General features: G+C 40.2%; 2 protein-coding genes across 3 annotated transcripts in view; one reads left to right on the top strand and one right to left on the bottom strand.

The window, feature by feature from the left end:
* The first annotated feature begins 80 nt into the window (after positions 1 to 80).
* On the top strand, positions 81 to 17,289 carry LOC307250367 (uncharacterized protein). The gene is made up of 10 exons (XM_080027424.1): positions 81 to 243; positions 831 to 898; positions 1,705 to 1,778; positions 2,234 to 2,295; positions 4,243 to 4,305; positions 4,923 to 5,089; positions 7,986 to 8,062; positions 8,661 to 8,795; positions 14,467 to 14,631; positions 16,459 to 17,289. Coding segments are annotated over exons 2-10 (1,557 nt in total). The 5' UTR covers positions 81 to 243; positions 831 to 897; the 3' UTR covers positions 17,272 to 17,289.
* A 1,765-nt stretch (positions 17,290 to 19,054) lies between these two features.
* Positions 19,055 to 20,035, bottom strand: part of prickle1a (prickle homolog 1a) — a 30,040-nt gene continuing 29,059 nt past the window's right edge. For both annotated transcript variants that reach the window (XM_080027423.1, XM_080027422.1), the window contains exon 8: positions 19,055 to 19,936. In XM_080027423.1, the coding sequence (XP_079883549.1) occupies positions 19,074 to 19,936 (863 nt within the window). In that variant the 3' untranslated portion in view covers positions 19,055 to 19,073. The remainder of the gene's footprint in view (positions 19,937 to 20,035) is intronic.

Genomic DNA, 20,035 nt, shown 5'->3' with positions numbered 1-20,035 from the left:
CACCACCAGAGGGCAGCAGCGCATTGCTTTGTGAAAGTGCAATGTTCAGAGAAGAAGAGAGGACAGTGGTGCTGCTGAAGTTGGCGGGTAGGATTGTTTTGATTTCACCTGCACATGTACTCTTACACGAAGACGAAAGTATGGACTTCTGTTTCACCTTGGTTGAAATATTAGTTTCCTTACGCGATAGCGGACATATGTAAAGGGCACTTAGTGTCCAGGAAGTATTCAAATCCTCATTCGGTAAGTATTCTTACAACTTCCTCTTTTGCTATATCGCTAGCATTCCTTACAAAAGTGCTAACACATGGTGCTTTATTCCTCACTGTCGTGTTTACAGCATACATTTGAGTAAAGCGCTCAAGCTAGTGTACTTATTGCAATCTACAGCTTTATTATGTGTCGTCGTCATATTGCTGTCATTCATACAGACTATTCTTATTCCCCATCAGTCCTTACTGGGATACTTTCGATGTAACTTTTAATTTTAAGGTGAACTAAGCAAGTTTCCATTGCACAAGAGTATGTGTATCAAAGTATGTGAAAAGAGAGTGGGCTGTTGACAAGTAGCCTATGGCGACTCATACCAGGGGACTCATTTTTTAAGTGTATATAAACTGGAATAACATTGCATCCTGGCCATCATGTGCTCCGAATGGCAAGAGCTACAGCATGGCGCAGTTTTGGTTGAGGATGTTGTTCCCCTGTGTGTTTCTGACTTTTAGACGCGCGCGTGCGTGCGTGTGTGTGTGTACGTGTGTCCAAAATGGCTTTGGATAAATATGTCCTTAAATTCAGAAGGCTGTAACAACATGTTTTCTTTTTTAAAGGCTTGTCATTCTCTTCTAAGACTTCTTCTCACACATACCAAAGAGGGACCAACAGTATTCTTTCAACAGTAAGTGGAGACAACTACATAATAATGTTATCAGTAGTTGTTTTCTTACAGAAATGACCTCAAAATGGACTGTTTTGGCTATAAAGTGCTTTTAGAGCACGCTCAGATTTTGACTCCAAACGGTATTAGCCCTGTGCACATTTTCAATCTCTTTAGATGCCATTGTATGAATTCACTTGTATACTAATTGTGCTGACTAGCAGCTGAAATTACTGTGAAAATAATCTTTCACAAAACTAGAAGAAACAGCAATGTTGCGTTTTCTTCTGGCACATTTACATGTTGAACTATGGTGCTCATGTTTATCAATGTGCGCTGTCCCTTCTAAATAAAGAAATCTCAAAGGAACTCTGAGAATGTGTGCAAATTTAATGATTGAAAAACTCCAATCTGAAAAAGTGTGCCTCACATCTGCAGCTTGTCTCAATTTCCCACGGTGGTGTTGAGGAATTCTAAAACTTTCCTTCAAGGCATTCCTCCACTGGGTGACACACTGACTGCCCAGTTATTTTGGCTCGACTAGTGTCTTACGGATTAGAGAGCCTATAGTTCATTACTGTTCAGGGATAAACAACCTACACCCATGTTCTACAGTATTATTAGTGAGTATTTATTTGGCCATTGTTTTGACTAATGTGAGGCCTTTTACCCCACTAAACCTTTATATTTATTCCTCCTCCTGTTCATCTAAAATCTTTTTCAGTAGTAAAATAAAAACGTTTTTTTGGAATGCTATGCACAATGTAAAATGTGTTTCACAGCTGTTCTTTGAACTCAACATAAAAACGTGTTTCTTTTTCTTTTAGTGGCATATCACCGTGGTCGAAAATCAATTAGAGAGTCATATGAAGAACGCTTTCCAACAATGGATCCAAGAGAGGTAAGATAACTTGTTTATATACTTGTATATGTTTTACACAACCCCTTTGTTAGGACGAGTTTATTGGAATAGAGCAGCATTAAACGATCAATGTATTACGGGTACAATTACTTGTCACGTCAGCATTTAATATTGGACAATGCACCGTCAATTTTCACCATATGAATAGGTTACTGTAAGGTTTAAACCAGGGGTACTTTCAAACTTTCCGCCTATAAAAGAATGAATAGAGCAAGATATTTACCGAGCTGATTTTTAGAATTTTGTTTTTTAGATTCTGCATTGTTTACATCTATGTGTAACTGCTGATCAATGAAAAAACATTTGTAGAACGTCTACCCAATCACTTGTGTGCGGCATAAACAAAACAGGGACCCACTATGCTCCATAGGCTAATAAAAGTAAATACCATATTCAACAGCAAAATGTAATGGTTGTTGTGATTTTGTTTTCAGGAGGCCCCATATTCCCAACAGTATTATGACAGAGATGATCTGAGACATCAGTTAGGCTCAAGGTATTTTTTATGGATTTTTTTGTTTTGTTTTTCACGTCCTGAGTTTGTTTTACTGTATTGTTTTTGTAATGCATCAAACTGACCACCAGGTGGAGGCAGAGTCCAGTCATTGAAAAGCTGAATATTGTTAGATGTGTGGCATTCTTTGCATGTAATATCACTGAGAAAAAATGGGTGTAAAATCACATCAACTAAAATATTAGAGAATATAATAATGTATCATTGCAAATTACTTGTTAGAAAAGTACAAGTTTGGAATGTTATATGATATCTGTGAAGCTTTTTTCTTTTCAATTATTTCTGTTCACACTGGTCTTAAGGTAAGCCCAAGAGCTTAACCCCACACAGGGCAGCAGAGTCCAGAAATGAATACTCCTACTTCAACAGACACCTTTCTCGCCCTGGTCACTTTAACATACCAACAGTTTATGGGCCCAGGCTCCCCTTGTCAGGAGTCATACCAGGCTCGAGAGGGGGACAAAGGGCACCAGTGTCTACTCACTCACCCAAACAACCCCACCCCCCCAACTCCTTACCCCACCCTGAGAGGAAAAACAGCTGGACCACTCCCTCTCACCCACTCACATCCCAGATATTCTATTACTAAACACTATGTTGGTCCATTATGCAGCAAATGAAACAGTACTTTAAGTTAATTTGGAAACGTATATGTTTCATATTATCTATTACTTACTATTAAAAAGCATTCAACCTTTGTAAACTATACGTATGCTTTTTAGATTACCATGGAGCGACTGTTTTTTTGATTTATTACATGTACAGTTTTAGATTGTTATAATCATTCAGTCCGTTTCTATCCGGGCAACTGAGTATTGTTTTGAGAAAGATTTGGAACAATTAATAACCTCATTGTTTAATAGCACCTATGTAATAATGCGCCATCATTTTTATCAGAAACATATCTCTACAGTGTTGGTTGAGGGGAAGGTTAATGTTTCAGCTTCTCCTGCTGAGAGGCAGCTGATTCCCTCTCCCCTCTTTCCAGACAACAATGCAGGAATTCTGTTAGTAGGATGCAGGACCCTTTCTTGCACAAGGTGCTATAGTGTGGCCATGTTGACAGTGGGGCAATATTAATCTACTTTCTCATTCTAGCTCAAACTCCAGGCTGTGTGCAACCCCAAGCAAGGGGGCAACTAGCAGGACACTTCTTGTCACACAGACACACACACTAGAACAACTTTTCATACTGTCTTTTGGAACTTTTGCCTTTGAGCTGTAAGTCCTTTTTAGGCTTTGTGAATCACCAAATGCATACTGTTCATTTTTGTCAGTATCAAGAGTTAATGGAGTGTACGTTATGCAGATTATCTCTGCTTCTGCAATGACTTATGGTCTGTGTAGGTGTCAAATTTCTTGTGCAGGTCTTCCCGATGAATGCTTTTTTTAATTAGGTGTGTTGTACATTCATTCAAACGTCTTGGCTACTTCAAACAGACCATGAGTCGTAAAAGTTTGAGGCCTTGTTAGACCTGCTCTTTGTTTGAGATGTGGCTTGAGTTCAGGCAAGGGTCGTGACAACCAGGTGCCTTTGGGTCATTTATTCCTGCGGGCCTAAAGGTTGTTCTTCGGACACAACCTCTTGAGTCTGGAAAATTGTAAAAAAAAAAAAAAAACACAAGGTGCAATGACCAATAAAGTTTTACTACTTGTGTGAGGTCTGTCACATGTTAGATAAACACTCTGAAATTGGTCATTACGCTACACTGTTGAATACATGGCTTTGTGACTTCAGCTCCATGTTTAGGCCTCTACTTTTTTTCTTCTTCTCCTAAATCAGTAATGAAGAAATATTATATCACAGCACTTTGAATGAACACTTAACGTAACGGTTTATTCACCATATTTTGTCTGGAACCGCTGTTGCCAGCGTGCAGGGCACCATTTGCCAGTCATTGACTTGTCTGTATTTTTAATGTCTTTCAGGAACAGAGGCAGACCCGCTCCCTATTTCCGCAACAGTGTTCGAGGGTATGGCCCTCCACCAAGGTCAGTGCCAGAGAGAAGTCACTGTCCTCACATCCATAGGGTTTTGTATTCATTTAACATACTTCCAGCTCTGCACACAGGCTTGTTGTCACTTTTTTCTTTTTGAAGAAGTGGGCTTATCAAAGTTGACACATTTTTATTCATTTATATTCAAACACACAAAGCAAAGGCTTCTCTTACATTTTTCAGAGAAAGTAGTGTCCAATGTACAAGTTTTTTTCATTATTTGTTGAATTATATTTACCTACAACCTGACACACTGCAGGTTTCTTTGAACATGTCACTTATAAAGCAAACAAAGCTTTATTTTCAGGTGAAACCTCCTTAGAAGAAGTGATGCCAAAGGTCTCTTGAGATGCACAATAAATACATTGTAAGATAATAATATGGATTCCAATGACTAGTATTCTATCCCTTGTTTTAAGTGCTGCACACTTGTGAAAATGTGTTCCTGCCTCAAGCAATAATGTACAGATACGAATGGATACAAAACTACAACAACTCAACTACAACTCTGCAACACTATCTTGCCACACAGAACCTAGACATGTTTTAACTTAATACTGTTGTGTATTCAGTGGACTACTGAACCTTTCGATTGTCGCTTATTTCCCTAGAGACGAGCATGATGGCTACAGGGTCTCCCCGGTAGTAGTCAGACGGGACCGGTCTCCACCAGGAAGGAGGGAAGTCCAAATATCAGTCAGGCCTGTATCCAACAGCAGCAGTAGGAGGAGCTTTTCCCCTGACATGGAAAAAGTATACGGCCAGATCCAGCAGATCCGTAAGTATTATGTCTTATGTGGATCCCGATAACAGCTCTAGTTTAAAGTTTTCAAAAGCCTCAGTAATAACCAGAAAGCAATGATTGCACCTTCAGGTTACAGTAGTGAATGAATGAATGATTTATTTCAAATATGCAACAACAGTACAATATTAAAAATGCATCAACAGGAGTCAGCACTAGTGACTCCTGCACTGATAAGGCCGCCAAGCACTCTATAAGGTTATAGGTTACAGTAGTGTGTAACATATGTGCTGTACTCTGTACTTAAAATAAAATAAAAATTATACTCTGAAAGAGGTGGAAAAAGGGTCAAACTTGTCTCCATTTCCCAAATCCATTGTACATTTATACCTACCGAGCTGTCTGACCTGCTGCCCGAGTGGATTATGACGTCCAATTACAAAGCACCACTGAGGTACCCGACACTATGTGATTGGTCACAGGCTGTATACCTGAAGCAGCATAGATAATGGCTGTGCTACAGTGGAGTTGTGAATTTGCCCATATCTAAGTCCTCGCAGCTGTTATACCTTCTAATGACAACAATAGAGACCGTTTTCCCATTTTACCTAGGCATACGTGTGATTGTAATGTCTAAAGGCATTAAGCCATTCCAGGTGAAGCATCTGTTTTCAGAGGTGGTGTGTAATGTGAAGGGTCAGGGTGTGCTAAAACATGTTAGGAAGTTAATTACACTAACACCATGCAGGCTGGGAAAAGGGATGCCTCTGGTTTATTGAGTCGGTTCGGCTTTGAATTCAGAACCTGACCTCCTTTTTTATTTTTTTTATGTGAAAAAGTAGTTCATGCGCTGGCTTAACAATGTCTTCAAAATCACTTTGGGTCCATCATTGTTCGTGCGTTCTTTCAGGACTTTTACAGGCTTTAGATCTTAAATAAGCAATTTTGGGCGTTTGAAATTGATGGATTCGCATTTTACAGATCTGGTCATAAAGTGATCTGACATAAGCAAAATTATAAGTCTGAGGGAAAGCAGTGTAAACACAGTCAATCCTCCGGTGCTTTGGTTTCAAAGATGCATTCTCATATTTATGTGTTGAAGGCTTAGCTTCATGTTTTACCACCCTTTTGAAGATGCAATAAAACTGTGAGAAAACATTTGTACCTCCCACCTCCACTCCCATCTGGAATACTAATTAGGCCCACACAGCACATTTTTGGTGAATGGGTAATGTGGGTATACAAGGTTCGGTCACGCACACAGAAGCTGTGTACAATCTTTTTTTTACATTTTTTTTTTATACAAAATATTGGTCAATGATGGACACAGGGGATGCTGACATGTGGACCCAACACCTGTATGGCTCGCATGTAGAGTTCTGGTGATCTGGGGTCTCACTTAACTGCTTCTACGAAAACTGGCTCTTAAAATGTAAAATGTCACCCAAAGAGCGCTTCGTTCCAACTGGTTATAGTCCGGCCTGTCAAACCAAACACAGTTTAGTCAGAGACCGACTAGCCAGCTCACTCGTGTAATCTTACAAGGTGTTTCAATGCACTGCAGTTACTTGGTTACTGTAGATCCATCTGCATATACAGCATATATACAATGTGAAAGTATCTAACTAAGGCTTAAAGGTGCTGTAAGTGGAATGGTTCTTTTAGCTAACTTCCTGTCAGTTACTGCAGTTAGCAGTCCCCTCGCTCGTCCCTACGTCACCACATTAATGCACTGCGGTCTTCAAGCAGGGAGTTATCTAGCATCATCTCAGATCCATAAGTGTGATAAAACATGATAGAAACCATCAAAACAGACATAGGGAAGGAATTTTACCTGCTCCGCCATTGTAGGCGCATAAACATTCACCCATCTGTTGCTCTGGCGTGCACCGGCAGTGAGACCATAAGTGAGACGGGTGCCGGTTTGTAGCCTTCTCTCTTGTGATTGGATAACAATTTTGGGATCCTCCGATAAGTTTATTTGCCGATTACAAGCAGAGCAGCTGACTGAGAGATCGGCATTATGAAACGCGCACATTATGTTAGTGATCACTGTATGATTAAAGAGCGATTTAACACTTATATTAACATGAATAAACCGCTTACTTCACCTTTTAAGTATTCATGGGTAGAAACAGACTAAATTACACTTCTGTAAAGTTTGTGTTTAGTTTCATTCAAACATCGGATGGAATTATTTCAAATACAAGTAAATGCATACTGTAATCACCTCACTTTCTCTAACTCTGCAGTTTTTGTCATGTATGCTTCTTGGATACATTGCATTTTTAGATATCAGCTTGTTGCTGTCTGTTTGGTCCATACATTCTTGAGACTGTGAGAGAAGCTCCATATTAACTCCAAAGCAAATTCAGATGGAGATTTCACCTTGGCTCTCTCTTATCACTTCAATCAATATCAATTCCTTCAGTAAAAACACACAACTCGGACATTCATGTTTATTTTTTCTAGACTCAGTGAAGCCAGCAGAGGACAATATTATAATTCAGGCACAGCTGAACTCCTCTTCCACTATTGTGTGGGAGGGTCCAACAAGGGAGTATTAAGAAAAACAATGATTTTTACTTTATCAGATGTCTCATAATGCCTTGGTTTTACGATTTGTACATAATAAAAAAAAAAAGATTTGAACCGCGGATGCTGCATTTAACGTTGCATACGTCCCACACAACTGACTCACCGGGATGTTCCCCCAGGATGCTCCCCCAGGGTTTATTTTGATACGAAGCAAAGCTAAATAGAAATACAAATTGTACGGCCGGTCCGTCTCTATGTCTTCTTAGATCAATCTCATTTTGTAGTAGATTTCTTTGTCCAAACTTTTTATTAAGCATAATAATTAAGAAATATTATCTGTGCGCTTGCTCAACCTTCCTTTCCATTTCCTTCTGTCTTTATACTTTCTCTGCAGATAAACCCAAAGTTCTGATCAACCACACTCCCAGCAGCTCAGTGGATGGGTCTCCTCACAGCTCTGCTTCTTTAAAGGTAAAATCAACTGAATTTCACTTACTAATTCACTGCAATTACATAAAATGATCATATTTACATTATTTGTAGTGAATGTAGCTCATGAATAAAGACCTTTTCGGCAGCAAACTCTTTGTGTGCTTTAATTGTTTTTTTTAAACGGCGCCCCTGTTTTGCAAGCACTGCATTGTAGTGAAGATGTAACTTTTACATATGCAGGGGAAATATTCAGTGCATTATTTGTAGTATATAAGCCAAACCGGGAAACCACCAATATGCTAAAGTATAAACTAACATTTACAAAATGATGTTCTTTAATTTGTAGACATTTAGGGTTATGTTGCCTTTAACTGCAAGTATAGCTGACTGCTCTATTTATGTCAGCGGGCCTCTGTTTTGTTCATAAGGATCCTTTAATCAGAGAGATGCATTGTATATGTTACCTAATGTCTGTTTACTGTTGACATGCGGCATGCGTAATGACACATGTAAGACAACAAGAACTCGGCACCCGTAAAGAGAGAGGCGTTGTCTCTCTATTTGAAACACTTTGAAATCAGAACCAACTTCTAAACCGGCTGAACTTAGAACTAACCCCTGACCTTTGGCCCGCCAGGAAAAAACTCCTGCATCCGTAGCGGAGACGGAGGAGGCGGCGGCTGCCAGCATGGAGCCAAAGCCGACACCAGACCAAGACCTAAAGGCCCGCCGGTCGGAAGCCATTAAGGCTAAGGCCCTGGAAATCGAGAAGGTAATGAGATTTGTCTTTATGAAACCAACTTCAAAACTTCTGGGAAATCTCAACATTCATGTTAAAGAATTCTCCTGAAACAAGATGAACAGCAAGGAGGAACCTGTAGACTTGTCTCGCCCCATTTGCATTTTTTTGATGATGGCATTTATTCCTTTTAAGCCTTTCGGGTTCCAACATGAGACTGAGCCATGCTTTACTCTTATACACAACACCTGACAACCCTTATGTCCAGAGTCAAGGTTACACATGGGTAAAGGTAAGGAAGTAAGTCAGAGGTATTTTAGAAAAAAAACGATGTGGTGGCCTACAGTATTAAATAGCATCCTTAGTGAAGCACCTTTGCTATGTACAGTATGTTATATAGAAACATTTAAGTTGTCTGCTGAAGGTATGACATTGTTGCCCAAAAAATGTGTTCAAATTCTTCTGTGGTTGCCCCCCTTTACATCTGTTGGCTTTACCCTGATCTCAAGGGGGGTCTTGTTTCCAGTAAACCCTTTTACATTGGCCTTATGATTTGGCCGGGAGTCGAGGTGTTAATGCAGAAGGTGTATACATGTGCCATGGCTTGCTACATGTGATATTTGAAGAACATTTTTGGGTGGAGAGAAGGAGGATAAGTCAGCAGAAAAGTCCTTAGCACCCCAGGTTGTGACGCCACTCAAGGCCTGCTATTTGGAGTTGCACTTTTTCACTCCCCTTCATCGCTCTGCACTACAGTACCACTTATCTGTTCCCGTCAAAGCAGGGCAGGAATTGCCCTGCAGGATGCAGTGGGCCCACCCACAGTGTGGTACGTCTCTTGGCATTAGCACACACATGCTTATCCTGCCATTTCCAACTGCTTCTACAGACTTGGTGAGAGGCAGAAACCTCTAGTCTGTCTTTACTGTAACATCTGCCTCAGGTTCATTTAAACACACACCAATATATATCGCTGCTGTCACACTGAGCAAATTGGGTAGTGGGCTGAGCTGATCTCAGACCTTCTGCCTTTTAGAAATGGCTTCAATCCACAGCACTTTGGTCAAACTAGCAAGTCACAAGTACTTAAATAAACCACTTCATCCTTTTCTGGTTTTTCCTTAATTGGCCAGTTTTAGTACTGTGTATACAACCATGGTCGCATAGGGCCGGATCAGTCTGAAATTAATTAGTCACACCAGCATAGCAAAATGTTATTTTACCATAGTGAGTGTGTTTTTATGTATGTATGTATGTATGTATATATATGTATATATGTGTGTGTGTGTTTCAGTGTTATAAATGAAATTGGAAACCTCAAACAAATGCCCTCATTTTACTCGCACAGTGAACATTCCTGCTTATGAGACTGCTTTTAATGAGATGTTTTCAAAATGTTGAATCTAGTCATTATGGGCGTAATCAACATCCTTTCAGTTGTTTTTTAAACCTTAATCACAATTGCTTTTTTTCTTGTGATGCAACAAGTGACCTTTGGCGCAATTTACAATTCTTGGGACTGACCACAGACCAAATCTGAGCATGTAAAAATAACAACAGCAGCAAAGGAAAATATCCATTCAAAACTTTGTAAAGTGCCTGGGAGTGATTTTCAGAGAAGTCCATTCATCATTTCAATCAGCGCAAATGAAACATATCCATTTCTACCATTAGCCCCTCCATCGAAATGTCCGGTTTGCAGCTTGAGTGATTAGAATAGCTCTTTTAATATCCCCTAATGTGTACCAGCCCTCAAGTCATTACCCCGCTTCCCTTATTATGCAGGACCCCTGCCTGCATCAGTGCTCATTTGAACAGAGCCTCACTAAACGTCCATGTGAGTGCCTTATGTATAATCTCACCAATTTCCCAACCCCCACCGGTATCCCAGTAGACACTCTCGTCTGCATGTTCACAATTTGGTCCTCAACAAACATCCGATTTAGGCTAGAGCGCCGCCGCACTTTTTAAGGCTCCTCTTTAAGGACCCTAGTGTTGCTGTTTCTCTTGGGGCTCCAGCCCGTCCTGTGTGGCCCTGTATCAGGCTTGGATATCAGCTAGTGGCTCCACTCCAGAGAAGGAACTTAGGCAGAACCTCCCTGCAACCTTTTCTCACAATGTACAGAGCACCTTCAGGTCAAAAGCACCCTTCCTGTTTGTTCAACTGACATCTGAGCAGTTTTTGCAATAATGGCAGGCAGTTTGAAGTCACTCCACAGTTGTTCAGTAGTGTAATAAACGTGATTTGATTTTCTCACACACATGTATGCCAAGTCATGTGCATGTAACCACATGATTGCTTTAATTTTTTCTCAGATCCAGTACAATCAAGGCAAATCTCTTATTTTGAGTTCATAGTTGATTATAATGTCACTTTGATGCTTCCTCGTCCTATTTTCAGGCTTTTAAGTATGTACAACATTGTATATGGTATATAATGAAGTGTGAATGTAATCACTGTCAGCGAAGGCTGTAGCTTTTGGAAAAGCTGAGGAAGGTTTTGTTTTGAAAGATGGCAAACATAATCAACCCTAAGCGTTTCGAGTGACACCGGTTTGTGGGACACACACCACATATGTGCGTCTCATTTAGCCCATGTTTCCTCTCACATCTTCAAACCTGGAACCAATTTTTTCCCCATTCGCAAATAATGGTCACTTAGTGAAAAATGTTGACCAAAGGAGAAATCTGCACTTCATAGAAAGTGTTGTGGAAATCTACCTTAAATCTTAAGTTTTGTAATGTTAAACTAAAACAATATAAAAAGGTTCGGAATAGCCTGGGAAGGGACATCTCACACAGCAAGTAGACCGAAGAAAATCTATGTTGTTGAATGAAGTTAACCCTGAGCCTTGCTGGCCACACGTGTCGTGCATCTCTCACTTCCTTGTGGTCCGAGCTGAACACTATCATTATGTGGGGCCGCAAATTCGCTTGACATGATCTGCAGACATTAAATCATCAGCTAGAGTCCAAACATCTCCCACAGTCTGGGATATTTCTGTTGGAGTTTACGTGACTTGCCTTTCTCTGTGTGTGTACAATGCATGTTGTGATACTGTAATAACCTGTATTGCTATACTATTCTTCGTCATAATAGTTATTTTACCCTACCATAAAATGTTTGTGTTTTGTGTTCCCCCTGTAATTGGAACACAAAAATGGTTTAAAATTCATGTGCTCCAGCAGAGAATGTGGGTTAGGGAATGCAGGAATGAACAGATAGGTGTTCATAAACTATCTGAGCATGCGGTGGCTAGTTCAGCAGGAAAATAATCAGGGTAAAAGAGACAGAAAATTAATTTGTAAAAGCCACAAAGGAAGTCAAATTTAGGGGCTGGAGGCACTGCAGTTTTTGACATTGTAATTTGCAGGTAGAACATTGAGACCTTTTTTATTCTGACACCGAGTTTTTTGTGTTAATGTAAGTTTAACTGTAATTTCATATAACCTTATTAGCCTACTTCTGTCCTTGTCTGACGCCTATAACACATTTTGAACCTGGGATTTCTTTTCTCCCGACCAGCTACTCTCAAAAGCCTCTCTTTTAGCCTTTTGCAATTTAAACGAGGGATCTTTCTGTTGCTTATAAGCACAATGAGTGGTTCCTATGTGGCAAATCATGTTATTATTGTTCCCTTTACCTTTTCTTTGTTCAAAGCACCACCCATCCGAGCCCCCTCCCCAGAGTTTGATGGAAAAGATCAACTTGCTACTGACTGTGGCAATACTTGTATTTAGATATTGTAGACTCAAAGTCCTACTTTGGAGTCTCTTTCTGCTCTCTCTCAGAAGTAACAGTAATGTCCGAAACCTCTCATCAAGTACAGTTAAGTCATTTGACAGTGATATCATTTCCAATAAACTCTTGTGATCATATACAATTTGATGGATACACGCTCATGAGTTAGCCTAGAAACACATTATGAATAGTTTATCTAGGCAAAGACACAGCAGTTGTGGTTTTAGATTTTCCCATAACTGACATAGCCCTGGAACAAAGCCGATTTTACCAGCTAACCTCAAATTCTGCTTAAGACTGGACACTGATTTACGTTGACAGGCAGCATTTTTCTTTTCAAAATTACCAAAGCTGATGGCTTGTGTTTTATTGCATTAAACAGATAGTTAATGTAAGATGAGATACTGTCAACTCATTTTGTTCTGCAAGTGAGGCCTGCACCGCCGACATTCCTAAAATGTTTATGCAGTCTGAACATGACACAGATATACATGAAGCTGCAACCGTGTGACTAAATCTCTACATTTAAGAAGTGGGTCATACATTCTGACTCGTCAATAGAATTGATGCAAATATTAACTTGTTTCCATCTGATGAAGTGATTACCTACAGTTGATATAAATATAAAAAGAATATAAAGCTTTATTATCGGTATAAATAAAATAAAAAATAAGTTTTCAAAGTTTTTTAAAAGGGACATGTATCCTATCTTTACTTGTTATTGGATTTTATTTCTTACTTGTAGTGGTCAAAAGAGTGGTTGTTTTAAGCCACAGAGAAGCATTCTGCCAGCCCCAGTGACAATAATTCGAGGAGAGGGGGGTGATCTGGGCTGCAATCATTCTAACCCTGGACGACCCCGATGTCCCAAACTGTGTCTTGCTCTAAACATCTAGATGGCTTCAGTGCATGTCCCACATTTTTGCCTTTTTCCCCCAGGTGATAAAGATGTTGTGAGGTTGCACCTGGGACTCTAATAAAGGGCTTAACAGCCGTTTTGTGTCAGCAATAAAATCAATTGTTACAATGTGGTGCAAAAGAATGCTAATAAAAAAAAAAGGTTGGCTTTGTTTCTTCACACTATATTCTTGTGCATTAACCATATACACTCACCGGCCACTTTATAAGTTTCACTTTGGCTTATAAAAACAAATAGCTTATAAGCCAATCACATGGCAGAAAATCAATGCATTTAGGCATGTAGACATGTTCAAGACAACGTGCTGAAGTCAAACCGAGCATCAGAATGGGGAAGGGGGTTAAAGTGACTTTGAACGTGGCATGGTGGATGGTGCACGGCAGGATGAGGCCAAATTTTCATTCTTCTATTGTCCAATTGTGGTGACCCTGTGTGAATTGTAGCCTCAGTTTCCTGTTCTTAGCTGACAGGAGTGGCACAAGGTGGGGTCTTCTGTTGCTGTAGCCCATCTGCTTCAAGGTTGGATGAGTTGTGTGTTCAGAGATGGTATTCTGCATACCTTGGTTGTAACGAGTGGTTATTTGAGTTGCTGTTGCCTTTCTATAATCTCGAACCAGTCTGCCCATCCTCCACTGACCTCTGACTTTAACAAGCATTTTGGTCCACACAACTGCCGCTCACTGGATATTTTTCCTTTTTCGGACCATTCTCTGTAAACCCTAAAGATGGTTGTGCGTGAAAATCCCAGTAGATCAGCAGTTTCTGAAATACTCATACCAGCCCTTCTGGTACCCTCAACATTGCCATGTTCAAAGTCACTTAAAACCCCTTTTTTCCCCCCCCATTCTGCTGCTCGGTTTTAACATCAATAAGTTGTCCTGTCCTGGTCTACATGACTAAATGCATTGAGTTTATGCCATGTGATTGCCTGATTAGTTATGTGTTAAGAAGAAATTGAACCTCTGTACCTAAATAAAGTGGCCGGTGAGTGTATATTGTCATGATGAATGTTGACATTCCTGACATGATTGTTTCATGTGCAGCATTATAGGCAGGACTGCGAGACATTTCGCACAGTGGTGAAGATGTTGGTGACCAAGGAGCCCAGTTTGGACCCTCTGCTGCAGGCTTCAGTGGATACGAACCTGTTGGAGATGAAACAGCGCTGCCTAGATGGCCTTAGGCACTTTGTGAAGGAACTGGACGAGGTATTTGAGCAGCCAGACACCTCATCGAAAGCCACCCATCTTTTGGGTGGGATTTAACCGTTTTTTCGGTTGTTTTGTTTTAACTGTTATTTTATCAAATCATGAGAGCACAAATTTATTTAAAAATATAAATTCATATGTATTAACAAATACAAATACGGCAAGTGCAAAACAATTTATGACAGGCAGACCAGAACAGCCTGTGTTTCCCGAACTGTACTTGATCAAAGTTTACTTGCTTCACCATCGTCATATAACCATTATTAATCTTACATAGTCACATATACATACATTACCTCATTGCAATGTATCCTGTGGTATCTCTTTCTCTCGCTTTCATAAACAAATACTGAAGCAGACACTGTTTTGCTAACTGGTGTTGTAAAAACACTACCGCTTTTGTCCAAAGGGGCTGCTACAATCACCAAAACCTGAAAGTTCCTCATAACCACTTTGAATTGATTTACCTTCAGTGCTTGATCATTTAACCAGCTAGAGGCTGGGTCTTATTGAATAAGTATGATATAATAATAATTATGAATGATAAAATCTAACGTGTTTGTTAATCTGGGCACTGCTTAGGAGCGTATGCCACGGTTCAGTTGAGTCTCCTTTCCAATGGTTTTGTGTTTTTTTTTTTCTTAAACCATCCACAAGTACTGCCATGTGACTGTAGTCGATAGGACTATAACACTACCTCCTGCCTATCTGTTGCCAGGTTTGTTTTATGGATCTCCACAATACATACACTCAACGCAGTGAGTGACAATGAATACCTAATTCCAGTGTCTGTAATAAACAAGTAAGATTTTATCCTTATGACGAAAGCCTAGCGATAAGTTTGATGTGATAAAAGAAATACAAATGTCACAATATATGCACAAGTAAAAAGTTACATCATGTTCAATTTTCACATCAAGTTTCATAACGTTTATCAGTATGTTACAGAAAGTCTGTTCTAGATATACAAGGGGTTTCATGCCTAAATTTGAGAATTGTGTGCTCCTAGCGAACAAATAGTTGAACAAATTTCACATGGGAGTTAGCCCACAACTAGACAGAGCCAATAACATGATAACGTTGATGGTAGTCCACCTCTTACCTCATTAAGGTTCCCATTAAACAATATGCTGGATAACTCTGGAAACACCACCACATCAAATACAACACTGGATACAGATGCAGAAAGCACAGACTTCGCAAGACTGGAAGAAGATCTCTTCCCAAGCCCCCAAACCCCTTCCTCCGGTGAATCTGGAGAATCACCCTTTATACTAGAAACCTATCACCACCAAACACAAACAATACCCCGATTTATGGTATTATCAAATGCGGAAAGAACCTGGATCATTTTTATTTCAAATTTTTTTTCTAATACAAGCCCATATTGGAACAATAAATTGCACAAGGCTTTCATTCTCAATACCTATATTATGTTCTTGAAATAATCATAGAAAAAAACGCAGTACACAAAATTGATTGCCTGGCCCGTACATGGGAAAAACAAGAGTACATTATCTGCTATGGAAAGTTGTGTTATATGGTATATATATGACTTCAGGCAATTACATATGCAATATAACAGAGTAAAGAACATATGTTTTATCTTTTCTATACACATCCTGGTCTTTAAGGGATTATAGCCAATCTACACACCTTAAAATCAAAAGGGAAACCCCTAAATTCTCACCAACAATTTCAATTAACCTAATATGTGGAACCCATGTTTGTTTAAAATGTGATAATCTCATGATATCCTTTGAAGTAGATCCAGCCTGGTTTGGCAGCTTTCATAATGGAACCTAATTATAACTGCCTTACCCCTAGGCCATTACCCAAGAGAGAGACCAGCCTGACCATGGCAGCCCCTGCGCATCTTCTGCCATCCTTTCTCAGACGAAAGTGGACTTTCCACAACTATGTTCCACCGCCCACTCAGACACTGACAGAGAACAGGGAAGAGAAGAGCAACCAGACAACACAATGGACTCTGCCCCTGTCCCAACTGGAAGTCAGGGACGAGGAGGAGAACAGACTGGGATTACGATGGGCCTCACCCCTGTCCCAGAATTATATAGACCTGGCCTGGCCACTCCTGGAGCAGAAGACTGCTCTGAATTGTCTGAAATGTCAAACCTCTCAGAGAAACAATTCGACCCTGCTCAGCAAAGGAACTCACAGCGCATGCAGCTGTATAATGAACATTGTGAGAAATTCAAAGATGACTGTCTCTCAGATCCCAATGTCTGGCAGAAGATAACCTACATAAGACCAGGAAGGGTACCAAACCACCTGCCATACCTCGAGCTTGGCGACCGGTACTGGGAACTCAAGGCTAACAGCACTATCATCTCCACTGCTACCCCAACGCAAGGGGGGGATCCTAATAAGGTGGCCTGTGGGGTAACCTGCTATGACCATGAAGAAGGTCCTTGGTGCGAAATCCAGTCCCAGAAGGGGATCAGGATCTGCGTCCTTGCTGCCCCCCCACAGCCCACTCGAAGACTAGTCACTCGAGTGAGGCAGGGACCACTGAAGCACACTGCAACGGAAGGTGTTGGGAGAAGGCAAAAGCCAACCTTGCGAACTGTGAAAAAAAGAGGAACCTCATACTGCTTCGATTCTTTTGAAGAAAAATGAACTGTATCCTGCCAACAATCTGTATCGCTTCAAAAGCTAATCTGTTCTCTCTGTATTACTAATCATAAGCTTTATAAGCTTTAATGACCATGTATAGGAGAAAGAGTAAATAACAAAACCACCTCACTCAACTGTTTAAAAAGAGAAGTATCAATGAATGGGCAAATAGGTTTTTATACCAACAGATGAAGACTGACCGGAAGAGATAGAGAATATGATAATGCTTTCAATGAGAAAACTTTGTTAAATGAAGGAATAGCTCGCTTTGAATTTGTACTCTATGAAATCTTGTATGCTGCTTTTATTACCTTTGGTCAATAAAACTAGGTAGATCACTTGATCTATTGAAAAATAAAATTCTTTAATCATACTCATTTTCCATCAACTCAACAAAGCCTTATTCAACAACACTTTGTTAAGGCCCCTTGTTTTCTACAATTCTCAAAAAGTGTAAGAAATGCTCATCTCAAAGAGTGACTAGCAGTATACTGATGTCACTGGGCCTCAGCATGGGGGAAACAATTTCATCCAGTGGTTAGACACTACAATTAGGTATTCATTCTCAAGCACTACTGCATTGCGAAAATCCTTAAACAAACCGGACAACCTAACACATAGGCAGCAGGTAGTGCAGTAACCTTAGTAACTCAAGCTGCATGGCAGTAGTCTACTCGGGTAAATAGCACACAACCAATAAGAACAGAACTTCATTGGACTCTTTCTATGGCACTTAAAGCAGTTCCCAGATAAACACTGATGTGATTCCATCTGAATCAGCTTACCGAGCACTCGCAGAAATAATAAAGAGTTAAATAATGAAACTTCACAAACACTACCACACCTTTGAATTGATCTTTAGTTTATTAAATGTACATTGTGATTCCAGTGTCTGTATTTGGGACCTAGGGCTGCAAAAACTAAATCTAACAGAAGTATACACAACCAGTATCCTGGGTCCAACTAATGGTGTTACTGCAGCTCTTTTTTATATATACATTCTACTTATGTACCACATGTATCATACATTTGTTGTCTTTTAAATTGTTATCTAACAAGCTTATCAATTTTGTGCACTTTTGTAAATAAAGTCAAGTTGAACATTGAATTATTTCTCTTGTTTATTGTACAAATTACATTATTTTATGCAGGAAAAAATAACATACATCATGATATATAGTGATATTTTTATTACAATGATCTATCTTGGCCTTTTTAATCCGGTTTGTACATTTATACAGATTACAATGATTTGTTTACAATGCATTGACCCAGAAATACACCACTCAACCAGGCATTTGTAATACACAGTGTTTCTCTTTTGTTAGTGTGCCAAGCCTGGAAGAAAACACATTCGAAGAGCTTGGGTCAGAGTCAAATTGTATTTACATTTCTGACACCCTCATGGAAAAAAATGTATCTGTACCAACTGCCAATAGTTAAACGTTAGTGCCATTTTAGTACAAAGCATGCCATGAACTCGATGGTATAAAAATAGCCATTTTATTTTAATTCTACAATATATACATTAATATCTTCACTGTTAAATAACACAGTTTCGATGGTGGTTTATAAATATGTATTACTCTAAAATAGTTAATGTACATGCAGTTTGTAAAGCTACATGTACACCTATAAAGATTCAGAATAAAGGCTTGTGTCTTACACAATCAACTGGGTAAATCGAGTGCTGTGAAGCATTTTACAGCAAGCAGACTGTTATTGCATTTCTGACATTGGACATGAGAGGCAAAGGTGAGAAGTAGAACATTACCAAAAGCTGAGAACAAGAGACTGATGAAAGTCTATGAAATTATACAGTTTTTGCCCTTGTGCCCTTTCTTTTTTTTGGACTTAGTCCGTAGGCCATAAGGAGGAGAGGACATGCCTGCAACAGGGCTGGTTAAGTCATCAGTGTAGAAGTGTCTATGGGGCCTGGGCTGAGGGATGGGCTGACCAAGGAAAAAGCCTTCTTCTTCAGAGTCAGAAGAGGAAGAAGAGCATGTGGAGCACCAATCATCATCATCCCCATACAGCCCCAAAAACCTCCCCATGGCTGGCCCCTGTAGCCTGTAGTCTGACATGGCAGCAGAATGGGGTGGGGCATTGAAGGCTTGGTGCCCCTTGGGGCCAAGGACGTTCCCCCTCTGGTCAGCTCTGTGGCACATTTGGGCCCTCTCCTTGGGCAGAAGGTTAAGAGCATTGTCAGAGCGAGCCTTGCGACTGCGATGCCTCCTGTGGTGGTGATGTTGGCGCCCAGAGTGAGGTTCCTGACCGTGCTCCTCAAAGTGGTACACTCTCCGGCGAGTTCGTTCACTCATAGGGGGCTGGCGCACTGGGAGATCACAATAATGCCCATTGTCCACCACATCATCAGAAAATTTGACTTCCCGCTGCCTAGATTGTGAACGTGTTCTCCTGAGGGTAGGCCCATGAGGTTTGGGCGTGTCCTCAGGGATAGGTGCCTCCTCCTCTTCTGGAAATTGTTCCTCTACCTCCTCCTGTTCAGATACAAGGCTCTTCAGGGAATTTGCACTTCTGTGTAACATAGAAGAGTTAAGGGTTCCCATATTACTGGTTTTCTCACAGTCTTCAGTCTCCAGTTCATGGAAACCTTGAAGGGAATATACCAAAGGTCTGTCTTTACTATCACCATCTACTGAGGCCCCTGGAGAGGAGAGAGGAAAAATTATAAATTATTTGCCACATGGACTCAAGACCAACGATTGCCATCACATAAAAAACATACATTTTAAAGATCTGATGT

This window comes from Ammodytes marinus (assembly GCF_949987685.1).
Source record: "Ammodytes marinus genome assembly, chromosome: 5".
Classification (NCBI taxonomy): Eukaryota; Metazoa; Chordata; class Actinopteri; order Uranoscopiformes; family Ammodytidae; genus Ammodytes; species Ammodytes marinus.
Note: the sequence above shows the minus strand (reverse complement) of the source record. Positions and strands in the feature narration are given on the sequence as shown.